General features: G+C 43.6%; 1 protein-coding gene across 1 annotated transcript in view; it reads right to left on the reverse strand.

Moving 5' to 3' along the window:
* Positions 1-1,455: 1,455 nt before the first annotated feature.
* Positions 1,456-19,219, reverse strand: part of HS3ST4 (heparan sulfate (glucosamine) 3-O-sulfotransferase 4) — a 466,237-nt gene continuing 448,473 nt past the window's right edge. The window contains exon 4 of the mRNA XM_006896636.1: positions 1,456-2,092. Coding sequence (XP_006896698.1) covers positions 1,456-2,092 — 637 coding nt within the window. The remainder of the gene's footprint in view (positions 2,093-19,219) is intronic.

Here is a 19,219-nt window from a genome sequence, read left to right on the forward strand (position 1 = left end):
GTCCAGGGGAAGATGGCTGGTGGCCAGCGCAGAGGTGACCAGTACAAAAACACCACTGGAACCCATTCATCAGGTTGCATTAAGCTTTATAACAACACAGTTTTCATTTAGCAGGAAATGACAGTTTAATAACAGTAGAACAAATTTAACTACCCCTCTCATACAGATTTCTGATTTTACGAGAACAATTCTTGGTGTTGAGATCTGTGAACAAATGCTTTATGTCAAATGCTGCATTTGAATTGCATCAAAATAATGGGGAAAGACACTATCTGGCAGCCCTTGATGGGGGTGACAGCAGACAGCCCTTGTCCTTTCCACCCTCTCCATACACTCGATCTGACAAAGGGAGTCAGCCTTCTTACTGATACCCCCCTACATGCCAACGCTGAATAAAGCAAATGAAGCATGAGATGACCATGAGGGGCTGTGGATGGGGCAATAGGGGGGAAATGCAGCCGCACCCCAACCTTACTGTGTGGCTAAGGGTTACTCAGGACAAGAGACATGCCAACTCTCAGGTCCCTGACCCCCTGAGGACCCTAGAGGCCAGAGCCCACCAAAAATGACATGACTTAGAATCCTGGTTCTGGAGGCTAGGATCTTGAGATAAGGAGATTTCTCAAGAGAGAAAGGACTGACTAGTTTTTGCCTTTCAGCTTCATCTTTGTCAACTTCAGGACTCAGGCACAATGCCACACTACCAGATCAGTCTTGTGGGCCTGATGCCAACATGAGGGCATATGCTAACCATCCCTACAGCCAAAGATGCTTATAAGAGACACCCGGCCCCTGACCATGTTCTTTGATGAAACTCCCATGGGACCAGTTGTGAGTGTGTGCGTCTGGATGGTAGGAAGAGGGGGCGTGCATGACTCCGCTGTCAAAATGGGAGATGGGGTAAGTCAAGGAGTTGTGGGATAAGGACTTTAAGGAGAAGGACCTTAGAGGGCGGGTCTTGCTCCCCAGGAGCCCTGGAACACTCCGCTGCAAATATCATTCTGCAGGGATGCTAAAACAGATGCTCACGTGCCAGGTGCTTGTTGCAGGCTCACGGCTCAAACTCAAACTCCCCAAACCAAAGAGCAGGCTCCCACCAAGTTGACCTGCCTTGTTCACTTGCAGATAATATATTCATGAGACTTTCTCTGACTTTGACAGTGATTTCCCCTCTACCTTCACACTATAGAAGATAAGGTTTAGGAGGGAGTTCTTACAGCCATGTGCTCAAGCCGATGCTGTACCAAGCCAGGCCCGCTTGCTCTACGGGGATGCCGTGGCACCCACCCCTTTGGCTAACCACCCATGTTGGAGGCAATCTTGCTAGGGTGAGGGAAGGAAATAGAATTGGCATTCCAGCAAGGCTGAGGCTACAGATCCTGGGGAGTTTTGGGACTCAGGTCAAGCAGCCTCCATAGCTCTTCATTCGCTGGCTTTTGTTTCACACATCAAGCCTCAATTGCCACTCTCTTCACGTTCCCACTGGAAATCCTGACCAGTCATTTGGTAAAACATCATGTTGAAAGGTTTGTAGAACTTGCGCAGTCTGTGGATCACATCTGGGTCGATGCGAGGATGAGTCCGACCTTTGCTCTTTCCTAAGCACCGCGGAGCGCTGCTGTCTTCTGGCTTCTGCAGGCAAGGGAACCCCTTGGTTTTGTTGAAATAGAAATGCTTCTCAGTCACAACGCGCTTGAGGCCTAGGAAATCCTGTACTTTGGCCATTTCCCCTGCAGGGTCCACTATGAGTCGCTCACCACTGACAAAGAGGATCTGAGACAGAGGGAAATATTGCAGCCAGTTCTCCAGGTGTAGGGCATAGATGCCTATTCGAATGGCACTCCAGGATGCATCGATCAGCCCCAGGGTCCTGTTTTTGAAGGCCAGCACCTCAAAGGTGGGGATCTCGGGTTTCTTTGACAGTGTCTGGGTGTAGTCGGAGATAGCCCTGGTCACAGGGTTTCTCACCACCACAATCAATTTGATGTCCTTCGCCATGGAGTGGATGCGCTTGGGGGCCTCGTTCGTCACAAAGTAACTGGGCGTCTTCTCCATGGTTATCTGCCCATCCAAAGTCTTGGGCATCAGATTTCTAGAAGGAAGAAAAGAGAAGAGTGGTTATTCCTATTCCACAAAGTGTGAATATTTAGGCTGGCACAAAAGGTTTCATAAAGCCACTAGGGGATAATGAACCTAACTGAAAATACTTACAAGTTCTTCCTAACTCTGTGTACAAACTACAGTTCTGACTATAGAAGTATCAGAAAAGGGTGCAAAGCCTTGTCCCATTCATTCTCAAGAACCAGGTACACCTTGGTTTAATGTATTGCTCTATCACTCACCAGTATGTATATGTGTATGTGTATGTGTATGTGTATGTATATATGTATATATGTGTGTGTATGTGTATATATGTGCATATGTATATATGTATATATGTGTGTATATGTATATATGTGTGTGTATATGTATATGTATATGTATATGTTATACATGTGTGTATATGTGTGTTTATACATGTGTATCTATGTTTATATATGTATAATGTTTATATATGTGTATATACATTTTTTAATTTTTATTTTATTATTTTGTGTGTGTGTACTGTCAAATCAGAACTGACGGGTACAGGAGGAGATTGCCCCTCCTTCTCCAGCAAAGCATCTGATGGATTCAAACCATGTACCTACCTCTGGGATTTCAGTGCAGCTTCTTGCCACTAGGCCACCAGAGCTCCCCTCACCAGTTATATTTATCCTAGACATGTTCTTAATGTTTCCATTACTTTTATCATTTTTGCAAAGGAGATAATGATAGTACCTACTTCACACTGAGGCATAAGAATGAAAGGGGCTAATATCTGCAAACCATTTAGCACAGAATCTGACATGCGTTAGAGCTGAAGAAATTAAGGATCTTATTATAGTTGCAGTCACTTTCAGAAAATGTTTGTGTGCCATAACAAGTAAAAAATGATTTAATACAAGGGTTGGCCAAGTCCCGCCTGCCTCGTGTTTCATACGGCCCGGCTCAGAGTGATTTCTACCATCTTTCAATGGCAGGAGAAAAAGAACAACAATAATTGTATTTTGTGATGTGTGAAAAGGAATCGAAATTAAAATTTTGGGTGTCCATAAATCAATGTTAATTGGAACATAGTCACACTCATCCATTTGCGTCCTGTCTACAGTTGCTTTTCCACTGCAACGGCAGAGCTGCCTAGTTCCAACAGAGACAAAGAGATGGTGGTGGTGGTGTAATGTGCCATTGAGTTCCCTCTGCGTCACAATGACCCTCAGAGTGATCATGGAATAAAAGAGAACAGAAGTCTGCCTGATCCATTAAGTCAGTTCCACCTGCTAGGAAACCTGTGTATGGCGGAATGAAACACAGCTCAAGCCTACTCCAGTCTCACCATCCTTGCTTTGTTCGGGGTTCTAGCTGTAGCCACTGTGTCAGTCGTCCCATTGAGGGTCTTCCCATTTCTCGCTGACCTTTGATTTCACCAAGCTTTACCAAGCATTTCCAGGGACTGGCCCGTCAGCTAACACATTCAAAGCACATGCAACAAAACCTTGCCATCCTCACTTGCGAGGGACATTCTGGCTCTATTTCTTCAAGGACACATTTCATTAACTCCTTCTTCTGGTAGAACGTAGTGTATTCACTCTTCTTTGCCAAAACATAACTCAAATGCATCAATTCTTCACCAGTCTTCTTAATCACTGTCCACTCTTGGAATATGAAGAAAATTCACTCAATGCTGTTGAGTTAGAACCGAAGTATAGCTAACCTTCCATTGGGTTTCTAAGGACAAGATTGCCCATTTTCTCCCCAGAAGCTACTCGGGTTTTGGAACTCCTAGGGAGACATGGCTTTTGGGTTGGCAGCACAACTCTCTATGGACTAAATCACAAGGGTTCCTCCATGAATAAGAGATGAGTTAAAATGCCATGAGTGGGGCCAGGCGCACCTTAATCCTCAAAGGTTCGCCTCTCCTCTTTAACACTTTAAAGACATCTTTTTCCCCCCTCATATACAATGTTATTTTTATGCATGTTGAATTTTAATATAATTTTGCATAAAGAGCTTGAGAAACATGTTAACTAAGCAAATCCACTCATTTGTTGTAGGTTATATATTTTCTTATTCTTAGGTGCCAACGAGTCGTGCACACTCATAGCAACCCTATAAAGAGATCTTTTGCAGCATACAGCCCTGAATACTCTATCGATTTCTTGACTACTTCTATGGATGCCAATTGTGGTTCAAAGTAAAAGGAACTCCTTGACCATTTCACTGTTGTCTCCATTTATCATGATGCTGCTTATTGCTTAAGTTGTAAGGATTTTTATTCTCTTTATGTAGAGGTGTAATCCATACTGAAGGCTGCAAGCTTTGATCTTCAGCAGAAATTGTTTCAAATCCTCTTCTCTTTCAGTCATGTGACATTGAGCATGTGCATATCACAGGGTGCTAATGAGTCTTCTTTCCAATCCCGATGCCATATAAAGTTTAACTTCTTGGAATATTTACTCAGAACACATACTGGATAAGCATGGTGAAAGGCTACCACCCTGATGGATGCTTTTTCTGATTTTAAATCACACAATATCCCTTTGTTCTGTTCAAATGACTGCCTCTTGGTCTCTCTGCAGGTTCCACATAAGCACAGTTAAATGTTCCTTGCAAGGTTATTAAAATTTATTATGAGCCATGCCATCAAATGCCTTTGCATTGTCAATAAAACATGAGCAAACATCTTTCTGATATTCTCTTCTTTTGGTCCATCTGAAAACAGTAATAACGGCTCTCATTCGCAACCTCTTTTGAATCCAGGTTGAGTTTTCTGGCAGGGTACTCTGAAACCATTTTTAAAAATATTATCTTCAAAAGAATTTTACTTGCATGTGATAGTAATGATATGATTCAATCATTTGCATGCCCTGGTCAACTACCTTTCTTTGGAGTGGACACGCACATGAACTCCTCCCAGCCAGTTGGCCAAGTATCTTGTCTTTGGAACTTCTTGGTATTGACATGGAGCACTTTCAGTGTTGCATCTGCTCTTTGAAACATCTCAACTAGTGTTCATCAGTTCCTAGAGCCTTGTTTTCCTCAAGATCATCAATGTGGTTTGGACTTCCTCTGCCTTCAATATCATTGGCTCTTGATCATGTCATAGCTCCTGGATCAACCCCAACCAGTTCTTGTTAGTACCATAGTCTGCTCATTCTTTCTATCATCTTCTGATCCCTCATGCACTATTCAGTAACAAGAAAGTCGGCAATTGCCTGATAGAATTTTCAAAGATAAATTATCTGCTAATTGATGGTCAACTCTATATGAACATTCCTCTAGGTTGGATAGCCCTGGGGTACAAGTTGCCATACAGTGGTCACTTGTGGTTGCTGAGAGGCTGAACACTGTGACACTGATGTGTCAAATGCGTTAATGGTTGGCTATGGCGGACAGAGTGGGGTGGAGCTCCCCGATTAAAACAAGCTTAGAAGGAGGAGTGGCATCCACTTCCATAATAGATTGCCTCCGGAAAACCTATGAACCTGGAGAGAGGATGAGAGACACTCAAGCGTTGAGGACTCTCCTTCATAGGGTCGCTATGAGTCGCCTGTGACTTGACGGCACTTAGCAACAACAATTGGAAAAACTTTACACACACAAACACCCCACACACCCAGCCACCCAACTATTGACTATACTTGTGGGCCACTGCTAAATGGAATGCATATTAATGAAATCAAAGACATCTATGGAAAGAGATCATGGGGAAGAACAGTACCATCAGTCAGAACAAGATCAGGAGCTGAATGGAGAAGCAACCATCGGATGCTGCTAGGCAAGTTCATGTCGAAGCTAAAGAAAACTTACACCACATCCACGAGGCCCAAGGACGTATCTTGAGTATATAACCCATGGATTCAGGGTATATATCAACAGATATATAACATATATAACAGATATATAACATATATAACAGATTTGACATGGACCCTAATGACTGAAGATCAGACAAGTTTGGAAGCTGACTCCAGGGACTGGGTATGGTTTGGGGGACATCTGGTCTGAAGGCAGAAAGCATTACCGTGTCAATGAGGAACGTGAAACCAGGGACAGGGAAGAGTATGATAGGCAGACAAGCTCTGTTACTTCAAATTGAGTCACATCACCAGGCCTTTTAAAAGCACCAGGTATCTCAATTTATAAAACAGTCACATTTTCTCTTACTGTTAAGTGGAGATGAAAATTATAGAGTCTGAGCATTTAGCACAGGTGTGGCTTAATAAGTGGGGTTTTCTTCTTTTCTCCTGATCCACTGAGCTAGTAACAAATGTCGTGTCAGAGATCAGAATCTCTGGTTCCCTTACCAAAGTTGCTTCTCCACACCCACTCTCTGTTTGCATTCACCTACACAGTCGCTTTCTATCACTTGGGAATTTTAAGAGATCAAATTTGGCTTAATACCATTTCCCCCCTAATCCCAAGGGTGGCAGGCTTATCCATGATAAAGCAATGCTTAGGGTCCTATTATACAGTCAATTTGCTATAGGCACCTGTAGATCAAAGTTAATTGACAATCAACCCATTCACTACCTGTTGGCACAGCAGACCATCTCTCAACACGTGCTCCATTAAAACTTCTGGTGCAATAGGATTACACAGACCTCTTTGTTACAATGGCCACAAGAACTCTTTATTTAATGGCACGCTTTTAAATGTCGCAGCTAATAAAAGTCAACACAGATGAAGATTCCCTTGCTACTCCTATAATAATCATACTTACTTACTTTCCCGTGTGTTACAACCTCCAATCATCCACTGGCAGGTCAGTTATGCATCAGTTCAGATGAGAGAGGGAGAGAGGGAGAGAGGGAGAGAGGGAGAGAGAGAGAGAGAGAGAGAGAGAGAGAGAGAGAGAGAGAGAGAGAGAGAGAGAGGGAGGGGAAGAGGGAGGGAGGGAAAAAGAGAGAGGGAAAAGGGAGGGAGGGAGGGGGAGAGAGAAGGACAGTAGGAGAGAGGGAGGCTAGGAGAGGGGGAAGAGACAGAGATTGATCTTGATCTTGCATGTGGAGAAAGAAAGATTTTAGAAAAAAAGATCTCTAATTCCCCATGTTCTGTCAGTAATTAAATGCTGCCGGAATTTGAGCTTTCTAGGCAAGCATTTCTATTAAACAAGAGGAACGCGCCCAGTGGATAAATCAGCAGAGCTAGATGTTATTAGAATAGAATGGTTGGTTGCGCAGCCTGGACTTTTCTGATCGAACCAAGTGCCAATCACTATTTGATGCTCCTCAACAAATACGCTGCTCTTGGACCATACATTTTCCAAAGAATTCTGCGTATGTCTTTATGTATGTGTGCCTTTGGCTCTGGGCACGTCCAATGATCTCATCTGGAGTATCTGGGCTAAACCACACAGTCTTTGGGGATCAGCATGCTGGCTTTTAGAACCCTACACATTCTCCAGCACCCTACGAAAGTCACCTTGCTAATTTTAGGCAAGACTGTGAGAAAATAAGACCAGAGAGGTGGGCAAGGGACATATCTTGACATATTGGCCATGGGAAAGAGAGTGGGGTTTATTCTAAATGTGATAAAAACCACTGGAGAAGGCTGAATGAGAGGATGTGATATGATTTCTATTGTACAAGATCTACCCTGCCCAATTTGGTAAGAAAAGTCAGAAACGTAGCAAAAGGGGAAGGAAAAGTTGCTATGAGCTCATTTCAGGAGACCAGGTTGGAGACAGTGGTGGAATGGATGAAGAGGAGAAAGCAAAATTATAAAAAGCATTTAAAGTTTACACACACACACACACACACACACACACACACACTTAAAATAGACTACAAATTTTTAATCACTGATAGGGTACAGGAATGAGAGATGTTATGGATAATTTCAAAACCATTGACCTGGGCTACTGGCTAAATGTTTAAAAGCAATTCATTGATATGGGGTCACCAGCCAACTGTTAGTTTGTTACACTGTGGTGGCTCGTACGTTGCTATAATGCTGAAAGCTCTGTGCCCAGTAATTCAGATGCTAGAAGGATCATTCATGGTGGAGACGTTCCAGTTGAATTTTCAGAGTAAGACAAACTAGATCAGAAGGTCTAGAAACGGCCTTCTGAATACGGATCACAATAGAATACTGTCTGATTGAGCACTAGAAGATGAATCCCCTAAATTGAAAGGCACTCAAATGGAAAACCTCAAAACTTCTTGCTGTAGAGTTGACTGCAGCTCATAGCAACCCTCCTTTCTGCAGGCTTCTGAGACTGTACATAGAAATGGGAAGAGAAGGTTCATCTTTCTCCTGGGGAGCTCCTGGTGGGTTCGAAACCCCAGAAACACTCGGGCTTTGGCTTAACAGCTGATACATAGCCCAAACTCCCTCAAACCCACTAGCCACTACAGTGACACAAGTCTATCAACGATTATAAAGATGGTACAGAAACAAGCACTATTTCACTGTGTTACATCAAAGGCAACTCAACAGCAACTAAGGACAAGCAAATGAAGACGGAAAATACTGGGAAGAAGCAGATTTGGGGAAGAAGATGCCAAATCTGATGCTGGACTTTTTTATGAGTATCTGTTCCACAGAAGTTCAAATGGATGTTGAATCATCATCTTGATACACGAGTTTCAATTCAAGGTCGATACAGATTCTGGCGGCCCAGTGGCAAGAAGCTATGCTGCAATCCCAAAGGCACATGGTTCAAGGCTACCAGCTGCTCCATGGGAGAAGGATGGGCAATCCCCTCCTGTGTGATGAACTGCCTCTGAAAAACTGCTGGAGGGTCAGCTAAGTGTCAGATCCAACTCTATGGTATAAACAACAACAGATTGGAAGTGTACATTTATGTCAAGCACTCCAAGTCTACTTGCCAGGTCTTAAGGAGAAATAAATGTCTTCTTCCTTTGACTTTCACCAGTAGAAGGTAGGGAGCTCCAGTGGGTAGTAAGACAAAGGCAGACAGTTCAAATCCCAGCTGCTTCATGGAAGAAAGATAGGCAATGTCTTCTTGTGTGATTAACGGCTTCTGAAAATTTGCTGGAGGGTCAGCTGTAGGTAAGTTTTGACTTGATGGCAATTGAGTTTGAGTTTAAGAGGAAGATAACATTCCCTGGCTATCTGGAGAGTACTTTTTGTACAGGAAGAACATTAAGATCTTAGGTGTGCAAACATTTTTAAAGGTCTATTAAAGTTTAAGTCTCTTATTCATTAATCCTAAAGTCTTTTATATCTACTTGTTACATAACTTGACATAGTAATGTAATATGATTCATTTGCCTGCACTTCCTGTTCTTTGAAGCCATGATGAGTTGTAATATTTTTTGAATCTCCAGTGTCTAACATGACACTTGATGCAAAAGTCGAGTACATTACAATTCACAATGGCTCTTCAGGGTTTCCAGGCTGTAAAATCTACATCAGATCAGCAAGTGTATTTGAACTGCTAACGTTTTTGTTAGCAATCCAACATGCACTAAGCTACCTACCAGAGTGCCTTTACCACAAGGATTATGCTCAATAATTCCTTGTGATCATAGTATGGACACATGCACGACACACCCAGAAATAAATGGCTCACGGAAGCCAGGGACTGGTCCTCTAAGGAGGCTTTCTCGGGTGCGCCCGAGTCCATGCCATTCCTGGAGGAAGATCGGTGCACTTTAATGCAGACCATATGGTGAGAGAACACTGCATCTGGGCTTGGAACAGCTCATTAACAGTATCTTGGGTGCTCACAGCAACCGTGACATCAACGTCATCACAGTCTTGAAGTGAGAAGCATCCCGCAAGATCACACAGCTGCTCTCACAGCCCCAAATGTTTATGAGACTCGATCCAACTCGCTCATCTCACCCCTACAGGCGGCGAGTAGTCTAAGAACCAGCTCCCTCTCCCTCGGAAGGCAAGGCAGCATCTGGGAACATCCTGGGGGTTACAACCAAATGTTACCATGTGACACAGAGGGGGAGCTGCCGTTCACTGAGTGCTGACTACATGGCGTGTTGAGTTCTGATCCTAGACGGACTTCTCCAGGCACTTTCAGAATTAGACTCCACAGCCTAGCAACAAAGAACACAGGCTCTCAGCCAGACTTCCTGCGCTTACATCCACCTACACCCTGTGTGACCCTGAACGAATTCCTCCACCCATGTCGTTTATGTCATGGTTTCACGATCTGGAAAACGGGCATCATAATAATCATACCTATCTCATCAGTTTTTGTGAGGATAAAATGACTGGATCTGGTAGGGAGCTCTGGTGACCTAGTGGTAAGAAGCTGAGCTGCAGTCCCAAAACGCATGTGGTTCAAGTCCACCAACTGCTCTATGGGAGAAGGATGGGCAGTCTCCTCCCGTTTGATTTACTGCCTCTGAAAACCCACTGGGAAAACTAGCTATGGGTTGGTTACGACCCAAAGGCACACAACAACAGCTTCTCCATGTGGTAGGTATTAATTTTTAAAATCACTTTCTTCAAAAGATACTAATATTAGTCCAATTTCTTACTACTACTACTATTACTACTATTAGCCTCAGCAAACTAAGACCTGGCATGATTGACTGGTTTGTCTAAAGTAGGAAGACATGATGACAAAAAAATGATCCCAGGTATGTCTGACACCATGGCCCAAGGTCTGAATTGTTGTGAGATGCTGACAATCAACTACGCCTCCTAGCAGCCCTATGAACAAGAGATGGAAACCTCGCCTATGCTGTCCCTTCTGTGGTTTCTGTGATGCTCTTAATTACGGCCTGACAATGCTTAACCAAAGGAGACAGGATCAGCCAGTCACATGTCTGCACAAGGTCATACTGCTGGTTGGTGGGTAAGCTGAATCTTAAAATGAAGCATGTGACATGTGCTGTGAAGTTGGGCTGTCACCAACCGACCACGGAAAATTACAGAAACAGGTCAGAATCCACAGCCATTCTTGCTATATCGTTCAATTTGGGCTACCTCTCTCCAGGGCCTCCTCAGCTGAAGCAAATGGGTATCAGCACGATTGCCCAGGGAGAAATCAATCACCCGTGTTAGATATGAAGTGCCCATTCTCTCCGGAAGGGTCAGTGGACATGCTTGCCTTTGGCTGGCCTGAATTTAGTTACACGAGCACCTTCCATTTGCCCAAGTGCATTTATCCTGTGGAACAAATGGTGCATAAATTAGCAATATTTTCCGAGCTCTCCTGATGAACTGTAACCCAAGAGAACAGTGGCTGGGGCAAGGGCATGTGATGGGGCCACTTCCTCTGCACCGTGGAAAGAAATTCACTTAGAAATTCAACCGAGCACCTGCTACTTGTCAAGCACAAGCAAAGCCATTCCACACGTCCCACTGGGTAAGCCTGTCCTCACGAGCATTTTCTGTCTCACTGAGCCCTTTATCGAGATGTGGAAGTTGAGGATCGATAGCAGAGTACATTCTAGCCAAGGATGTACAGTCAGGCCCTTGTCCTGCACATTTAGGGTGAGAAGTTCATTGTGTCTTTCATTTCAAATCCAAATGCATGTGTTCTTAGATTCAAGGGGGTGTGTGTGCGTGTGTGATTAAAACCTTTTGGAAACTCAAACAATGCAGTGCACCCTGGGACCTCATGGCTCCCAGCTAAACTGAGAAATGAAGATCCTGAAGCGGTAGTTCTGACTTAATAATTAACTTATTAAAGGACCTTAGGAAAGTTAACACTTCCTCTGTAGAGCTCAAAGAACAGATTCCTGTTCAGGAAAGCACTGTGATAATATTTATTCTCTGATTTATGACCTTCACTACTTATTGGCACTTGTAATACATTGGATATCGGGTATATATTGATTGTAAGGAAGAACAGTTCTTGCCTGTCAATACATTGTTAGTTGACTGATGGAAAGTCCTGAGCATCTTGTTTTGTAGTCTGTGATTTGGGGTGGGGGGGTGGAGGGGGGAGACCTGTAGCTCAGCTGTGAAGAGAAGTTTATTTCAAATAGAGTAGTACCGACTGAATTTCAGCCCTTTCCTAGGCATCAAAAAGAGGAAGAAATGAGAGGAAGACGTGGGAGAGGAGAGCTACAGGAAGAAGGGAGAAGAGGAGAAGAATAGAAGGGAGAAATAGAAGAAAGAGGAAAAAGGTAGGCGAGATACATGTTGTTAAGTGTCGTCGAGTTGTAGGAGACTCATAGTGACCCTATGAATGAAAGTCCTCAAAACCTGCATGACTTTCATCCCTTCTCCAGGTTCATAGGGTTTCCGGAGGCAAGCTCTTTATGGAAGTGGACGCGACTCCTGCTTCCAAGCTTATTTTAATCAGGGAGCTCCACCAAACACTATCGGCCATGGACAACCATTAACACATTTGACACATCAGTGTCACAGTGTTCAGCTTCACAGTAACCACAAGTTACCTCCCTGTACAGCAAATGGACAGACCAGGGCTATACAACCTAGAAGAATATTTGACTAAAAACAATTAAAAACAGGCCCAAGGGCCATGAATTAGAGTCACCCACCTTCAGCTTGGTAGCATCACTTTCTGTCCACTAGGCTAACTGATCTCTGCTATGAGGCGAGATACATACAGAATGTAAATGAGTCAAAAAAAGCCATTCATGTTTTCCAAAAGTACAAGATCAATTCGTGCAAGTCTCTGGCTGGGGCTACGGGCTAGTACGCTCTGCTCCTAACCCAAAGGCTGGATGTTTGAAACCACCCGGAACACATCTGAAGAATGTCCTGATGACCTATATCCCAGACATCACCCACAGCAAACATTACGGAGCACAGATCTATTCTGATTCTGGACTCAGCACGAGTTAGACCAGAAAATGTACAAGTTGTAGTGTGCTGTAGAGTCAGAACCAATCCATAGCTGACCCTCCAGCGGGTTTTCAGAGGCAGTTAATTGCATAGGAGATTGCCCATCCTTCTGCGGAGCAGCTGGTGGCCTTGAACTGTGTGCCTTTGGGATTGCTGCACAGCTTCTTGCCACTCAGCCACCAGAGCTCCCTATAAAACAAACAAACAAACAAATAAAAAGAAATCCACTTCAGGTCTCAGGGAATTTTTTAAAGTTGTTGCCAGGCTGGTCCAATAGATAGTTTAGGATTAGAAGATTTACAGTGAAGCAGTAGGGACTAACAGACACTTGTCTCCCTTGAAGAGCGGGAGAAGGGGGGGAAGGAGGGAAAAAGGGAGGGGGAGAGAGAGAGAGAAAAAGGGAAGGGAGGGAGAAAGAGAGAGAGCAGGAGAAGCAGAGAGGGTGCAGAAAGAGAACAGAGAAAAGAGAGAAGGTAAGAATATTCTCTGAGGAGAGGAGATGCTGTTGTGTGCCTTTGAGTCAGAACCGACCCACAGCTGACCCTCCGGCGGGTTTTCAGAGGTAGTTAATCACACGGGAGGAGACTGCCCATCCTTCTCCTATGGAGAAGCTGGTGGACTTGAAACACATACCTTGGGGTTTGCAGTACAGCTTCTTACCACTAGGCCACCAGACCTTCTTATTAGTATTTCTTAGCAGGAGAAAAAAAATAAGTCACTACAATGAGGCACAAATTTTTTTTTCTAGTATATATCTTTTTCCCCCCTTTTTAAGTTAATTTTAATGAACATTTACAGAGATTTTGGATTTCCATTCATTCATTGTTGCACTTTTCTCCCCGCCCATTCTCCCACTCCCAGTTTGCTCTTCTCTTTGAAAAGTAAAAGAAAAATTCCTTCATTGGTATACATGAGGCAAATTTTAGCCAAAGCAAATGAAAACCTTTATTTGCCCATTATTGGGCAACAACAACATGGTGTGACAGGGACCTGGCTAGTACTTTGAGACAAAATGAGAAAATGAAGAGCAAGACTTTGTTCTCAAAGAGCGGAGCTGGCACTTCCTGAAACAATAAAAATCAACTGAAGGGGTAGACTCTTGCAGTTTGTGAAGAGGTCCACGAAACAAAGGTGGGCATTTACTGACTGAGAGCCAGCCCGATGCCAGTGTCCACAGTGCTCTCTTTCAGAAGCTCGGCAAGTTCCTCATCCTGACAAACGGCATAAAAGGCTAGGAGGTGAGCTTCTGGCTTTTGTCACCCAACCACCTTCACTCTGAGAAAACTAATTTCATGCTGTTAGGTCTTCAGTTCCATTACGTGTCAAGTGTGTGTGTGTGTGTGTGTCTGTGTAATCACATCTCCAATTCATCCACAAGACATCAGGGACCCTGGCACAGAGATGTGGACGCATTCTCCTTGATGAGGAATATGAAGACATGTCTTGTTGACGTGTCTTTCCTGGCCCAGCAGACCAGATGAAATGCCTGAACCAAAATGGCCAAGATCCTTCCGTTTCAACTCACGAAGCTCCCCACCATGGAGGAATGATACAGAGGCCATAGTAGCAATGAGCTCAAGCATAGCTTAGAGTATGAGGATGGCTCTTGGTTCTGCCATACACAAGTTCCTATGAGCCTGAACCAAAATGACGCCATCTAATAACAATAATGCCTAGGATATCAATCTTTATGTGTTCCACTTCATCTTTGACATCTCCTAACTTTCCTAGATTCACACTTTGTACCTTCCACATTCTTATTATTAATGTAGATTTACAGCTGTTTCTCCTCATTTTGAGTCATGATATATCAGCAAATAAGGTTTCTTCAGAAGAACGTGGCATCAGGATTGAAGGAAGACTCATCAACAACCTGCATTACATAGGTGATATATCCTTGCTCACCAAAACTGAGAAGCACTTGAAGCTTTTGGGGCACAAGGTCAAGGACTATAGTCCTCAATATGGATTGAGGCTCAGCATTAAGAAAACAAATGTTCATATCGCTGGGCCAATTGGCAGTATAATGATATATGGAGAAGAGATTGAGGTTGATATCAATTTCACCTTGCTCAAGTCTTCAATCCACACTCTTGGCACCAGCTGTCAGGAAATCAAGAGATGAATTGCTTTGGGAAAGTCTGCTGTCAGGGACCAGTCTAGAGACTAATGTGTGCCTGACCCAAGCCATGGTCTTCTCAATGACTTGCTATGCATTTGAGAGCTGGAAAACTACTAAGAATGCCAGGAGAAGAATAAATGCCTTTGAGTTGTGCTGCTGGGGAAGAGTATAGAACATACCAAGGACTGCCAAAAGAGCAAACAGATCTACCTTGGAGAGAGTGAAACCAGGTGGCTCCTTGAAGGCAAGGGTTCTGAAGCTCACACACTTTGGACATGTTACCAGGAGGGCCCAGCCCTTGAAGGACATCATGGTTGGAGGGTTAGCACAGGATTGGAAGACCTTGGATTAGATGGATTGATAGTGACTGAGGCAATGGTGGCAGGTGTGTCAGAGACAGTGAGACTGGTTCAAGGTAAGGCAGCATTCAGAACTATTGCGTATAGAATTGCTGTGAATTGTAGACAATTGGACAGTATATAACAATAACATTTGCTGAAAGTTTTCCTTTACCAATGCAATTAAGACAACTCTTATACAGAGTCTTATATTGAATGCCTTCCATTCAAGGTCCTCACATTCTAGAATGTTATTGGACAATGTTCTACTGCTATTGCTACGTCTTTCACTGGCTAATTATTTCAATAGTAGACTGCCAGTCCTTCTTTCTAGTCTGTGTTAGTCTGGAAGCACCACTGAAACCTGTCCACTTTGGCTGCCTAGACTGATATTTGAAATACCACTGGCATAGTTTCCCGTATCACAGCAACAGGCAAACTACTTAAGCATGACAAACATAGAGATGGGGGGAGTGGAGGGAATTAACATTAATAAGTGAAAACAAATGTATCTGCTAAATGAATGAAGAATTGTCAGTTGCCATTGTTACTGGACTCTTGGCAATGTTATACTTAACAGAAGAAAACGTTACCCAGTCCTGATTATTGCTATGTTTGAATACACTGTCATGACTCGCAATCTCATTAAAATTTTCTCTTGTTCCCACTGACTGTCTCCTTTACCAAGCATGATGCTGTTTCCAAGCTATTGGTGTTCTGTGATAAAGCAAATGGGTTTTTCAATCTCATCATCCTCGATTTTAAGGAGTATTCTGGCTGTATTTCTTTGAAGCCTTTTCTGTTTATTCTTCTGGCAGACCAGAGTATATTCCATATTCTTTGCTATCGCTGCAATTCTAATGCATCAATTCTTCTGTCTTCCTTATTCATTATCCAGCTTTCAAATGCATATGAGCCTTGAATCTAAATGACTATTACTGGTTGCCTAATGCATACACTTTATGTAAATAATGGCTCTAACTCACAGTAACTAACCTCTTAAGCATACATTCCAGTGAATTGCAAGAAATTTCTTCTTGTCACCGCAGGATGACCAGGTATGTATAAACCCTCGGCCAGTTTATGAGGTCTTGGTTCACACCACACAAACTGTATGCGTGACTTTGATTTCTCCCCATTGTGACTGACTTATTTCAGGCTGACCCCCTGCGTTTAACACCAATAGACCAGTACACGAAAGAAATTAACTTCTTCATATGGTTTGATTTGGAAAATACCTACAGCCAGAAAGTAACAATGGATTCATCATTCCTTTAAAATTAATTTATGATTGAGTCATCACATGTCTTTCTTCTACGATTCTGAAAGGCGGCCGTGTGTGTGTACGTGTGCATGAATGTACTTATGGATGTTTGTATGAGCTTGTTATTGGTTTAGTTTATAGTGTCCACAGGGACATGGAGGCCCCTTGCAGTAATATCCAAGCCCATGGGGTGGGAATGAATGAGTAAAATCTAAACCACTTTCTGCACACAGACTCGGCTTCCATCAAAGGTTTCATGTCAGAATCTCTCCTTCCACCCCTTGTGTGTGTGTGTGTGTGTGTGTGTGTGTGAGAGAGAGAGAGAGAGAGAGAGAGAGAAACACAGAGAGAGTGAGAGAAACACACACAGAGAGAGAGACAGCGCCCACTCCAGAGGTTCCAAAAATTCCTCCTGATTTCAAATTAACAAGACTGAAACACACTTCACCTAACCCTGGCTCAGGATTCCACCTGGAGCTTCCTCGCCGGTGCTTTATTCACACACATTCAAAGGCTGCCCCTCTGCCGAACCTCACGCACCAACTTCTATTAGCGGTTTTATCGTATTTTCTTTCCTCAGGCTCAGTGTTTCAAAGGGCAGGGGCAACAATTAAGCGATGATTACGGTGTCAGCATGTCTGCACGAGGCGCGATGTGCTCAACATTTAACAGACAGTGACAGGAATGGGGGCTCCTGATGGGAAGCCTGCACTTAGCTCCAGGTCTCTCTGCCTCCTGCTTCCCTCCCAGCTGTGTGTCAGCTTGGCCCAGGCTCAGGGATGCAGCTAGACAGGCCTCCCTCTTACCTGCCTCCTGCTGCTGATCCTTGCCTGCTGGCACTTGCTGGGCTTGCTTCTGTCACTTTAAAAAAAAATTTTTTTTAATTTTTTTATTTTATTTTTTTGTGTGTGAGTGTACTGTCAAATCAGATCTGACTGGTACAGGAGGAGATGGTATACCATCCACCCCTTCCCTGGCAGAGCATCTGGTGGATTCGAACCATGCACCTCTGGGATTGTAGTTGCAGCTCCTTGCCAGTAGGCCACCAGAGCTCCCCTTGCTTCTGTCACTTTTAAGCATGGCCAAACTGCTAGAGTCTCCAACCGTGTGAGTCCTCAGAACTCTCAGCCGAGAGAGTCATAGAGACATTGCTCTTTCTGAAGGTGACTGCCAATCTATTAGGTTTTCTTTGAAGATTTGATGTTTCTTTCTAATATTTGTATTGCTTTGCCTACAATAATTCATATACATTGTGCTTCATTCATGTACACTGTGGTTCATATAATCTTTCATTTGCACTGTATTTCATATAGTCATTCATAGCCATGGTATTTAATATAATTAATATTGACACAACCCTGCTTGCTGAAACTGAGGAGGACCTGAAGTGCTTGCTGCAGAACGTCAAGAACTGTAGCCTCCAATATGGATTGAGTCTTAATGTCAAGAAGACAAAGATTCTCACCACTGGGCAAATTGGCAGCATCAGTATGGATGGTGAAGAGATTGAGATAGTTAACCGTTTTAGTTTACTTGGTTCCACAGTCAACACTCTTGGTAACAGCAGCAAGGAAATCAAGAGATGAATTGTACTGGGGAAGTCAGCTGTGAGGGACCTCTCAAGAGTACTGAAGAGCAACGACATCAGGCTGGAGACTAAGGTGCACCTGATCCAGGCTATAGTCTTTGCAGTTACGTGCTATGCATAGGAGAGTTGGACAGTGAATAGGGATGATAGAAAGAGAATTGATGCCTTTGAGCTGTGGTGCTAGAGAAGAGTGTTGATATACCATGAACTGCTAGAAGAACAAACAGGTTTGTCCTGGAGAAGGTGAAGCCAGAATGCTCCTTGGAGTCAAGGATTCTGAAGCTTTGTCCAACATACTTTGGGCATGTTGCAAGGAGGGACTGGTCCTTGGAGAGGGACATTATGTTTGGGAGAGTGGAGGGATGGCACAGGAGAGGAAGACCTTCAACGAGATGGATCGATTCTGTGAGTGGAGTGGTGGGAATGAGTGTGTTTGAGACGGAGAGGTTGGCACAGGATAGAACAGCATTTAGAGCTCATGTACATAGGGTCTCTATGAGTCGCAAGTGACTCGATGGCACATAACAACAATAACTATTGATCTATGCCTGCTATTACCCAATCTTTTCAAGTCTTCATTGAATCTTTCCTGTTCCTTCATCACCCCTTCTCTACCTCTGCTATCCTAGTGATTTCCACCCTTCTCCCTCCCCCTCCCCCTTGTCCCCTTCTATTTCCCCCCTTAAACATTTATACACATCTTGCTAAGTTATCCTTCTATTTTCACAATAATGGTCTTGTGCAGTATTTGTCCTTATGAGACTGAGTTCTTTCACTCAGCATGATGCTCTCTAGCCTCTCCCACGTCAATAGCATGTTTTACAAAATCACTGCTCCTTAGTGCTGCATAGTATTCCATTTTATGGACCTATCAAAGTTTCTTAATCCATTCATTTGTTGATAGGCATTTGGAGCTCTTTCCATTTTCCTGCTTTTGTGAATAACACTGCCATGAACATAGGTATACACATCTCCATTCAGGCCTTGGCTTTAATAGCCGAGTCATATGGGATTTCTATGTCCGTCATTTTGAGGAAATGCCCAAACCCCAGAAGCGTGCTTTTTCCTGGACTAAT

The sequence above is a fragment of the Elephantulus edwardii genome, unplaced genomic scaffold (genome assembly GCF_000299155.1).
Source record: "Elephantulus edwardii isolate Elephantulus edwardi_28Jun2011 unplaced genomic scaffold, EleEdw1.0 scaffold00186, whole genome shotgun sequence".
NCBI classification, from domain to species: domain Eukaryota; kingdom Metazoa; phylum Chordata; class Mammalia; order Macroscelidea; family Macroscelididae; genus Elephantulus; species Elephantulus edwardii.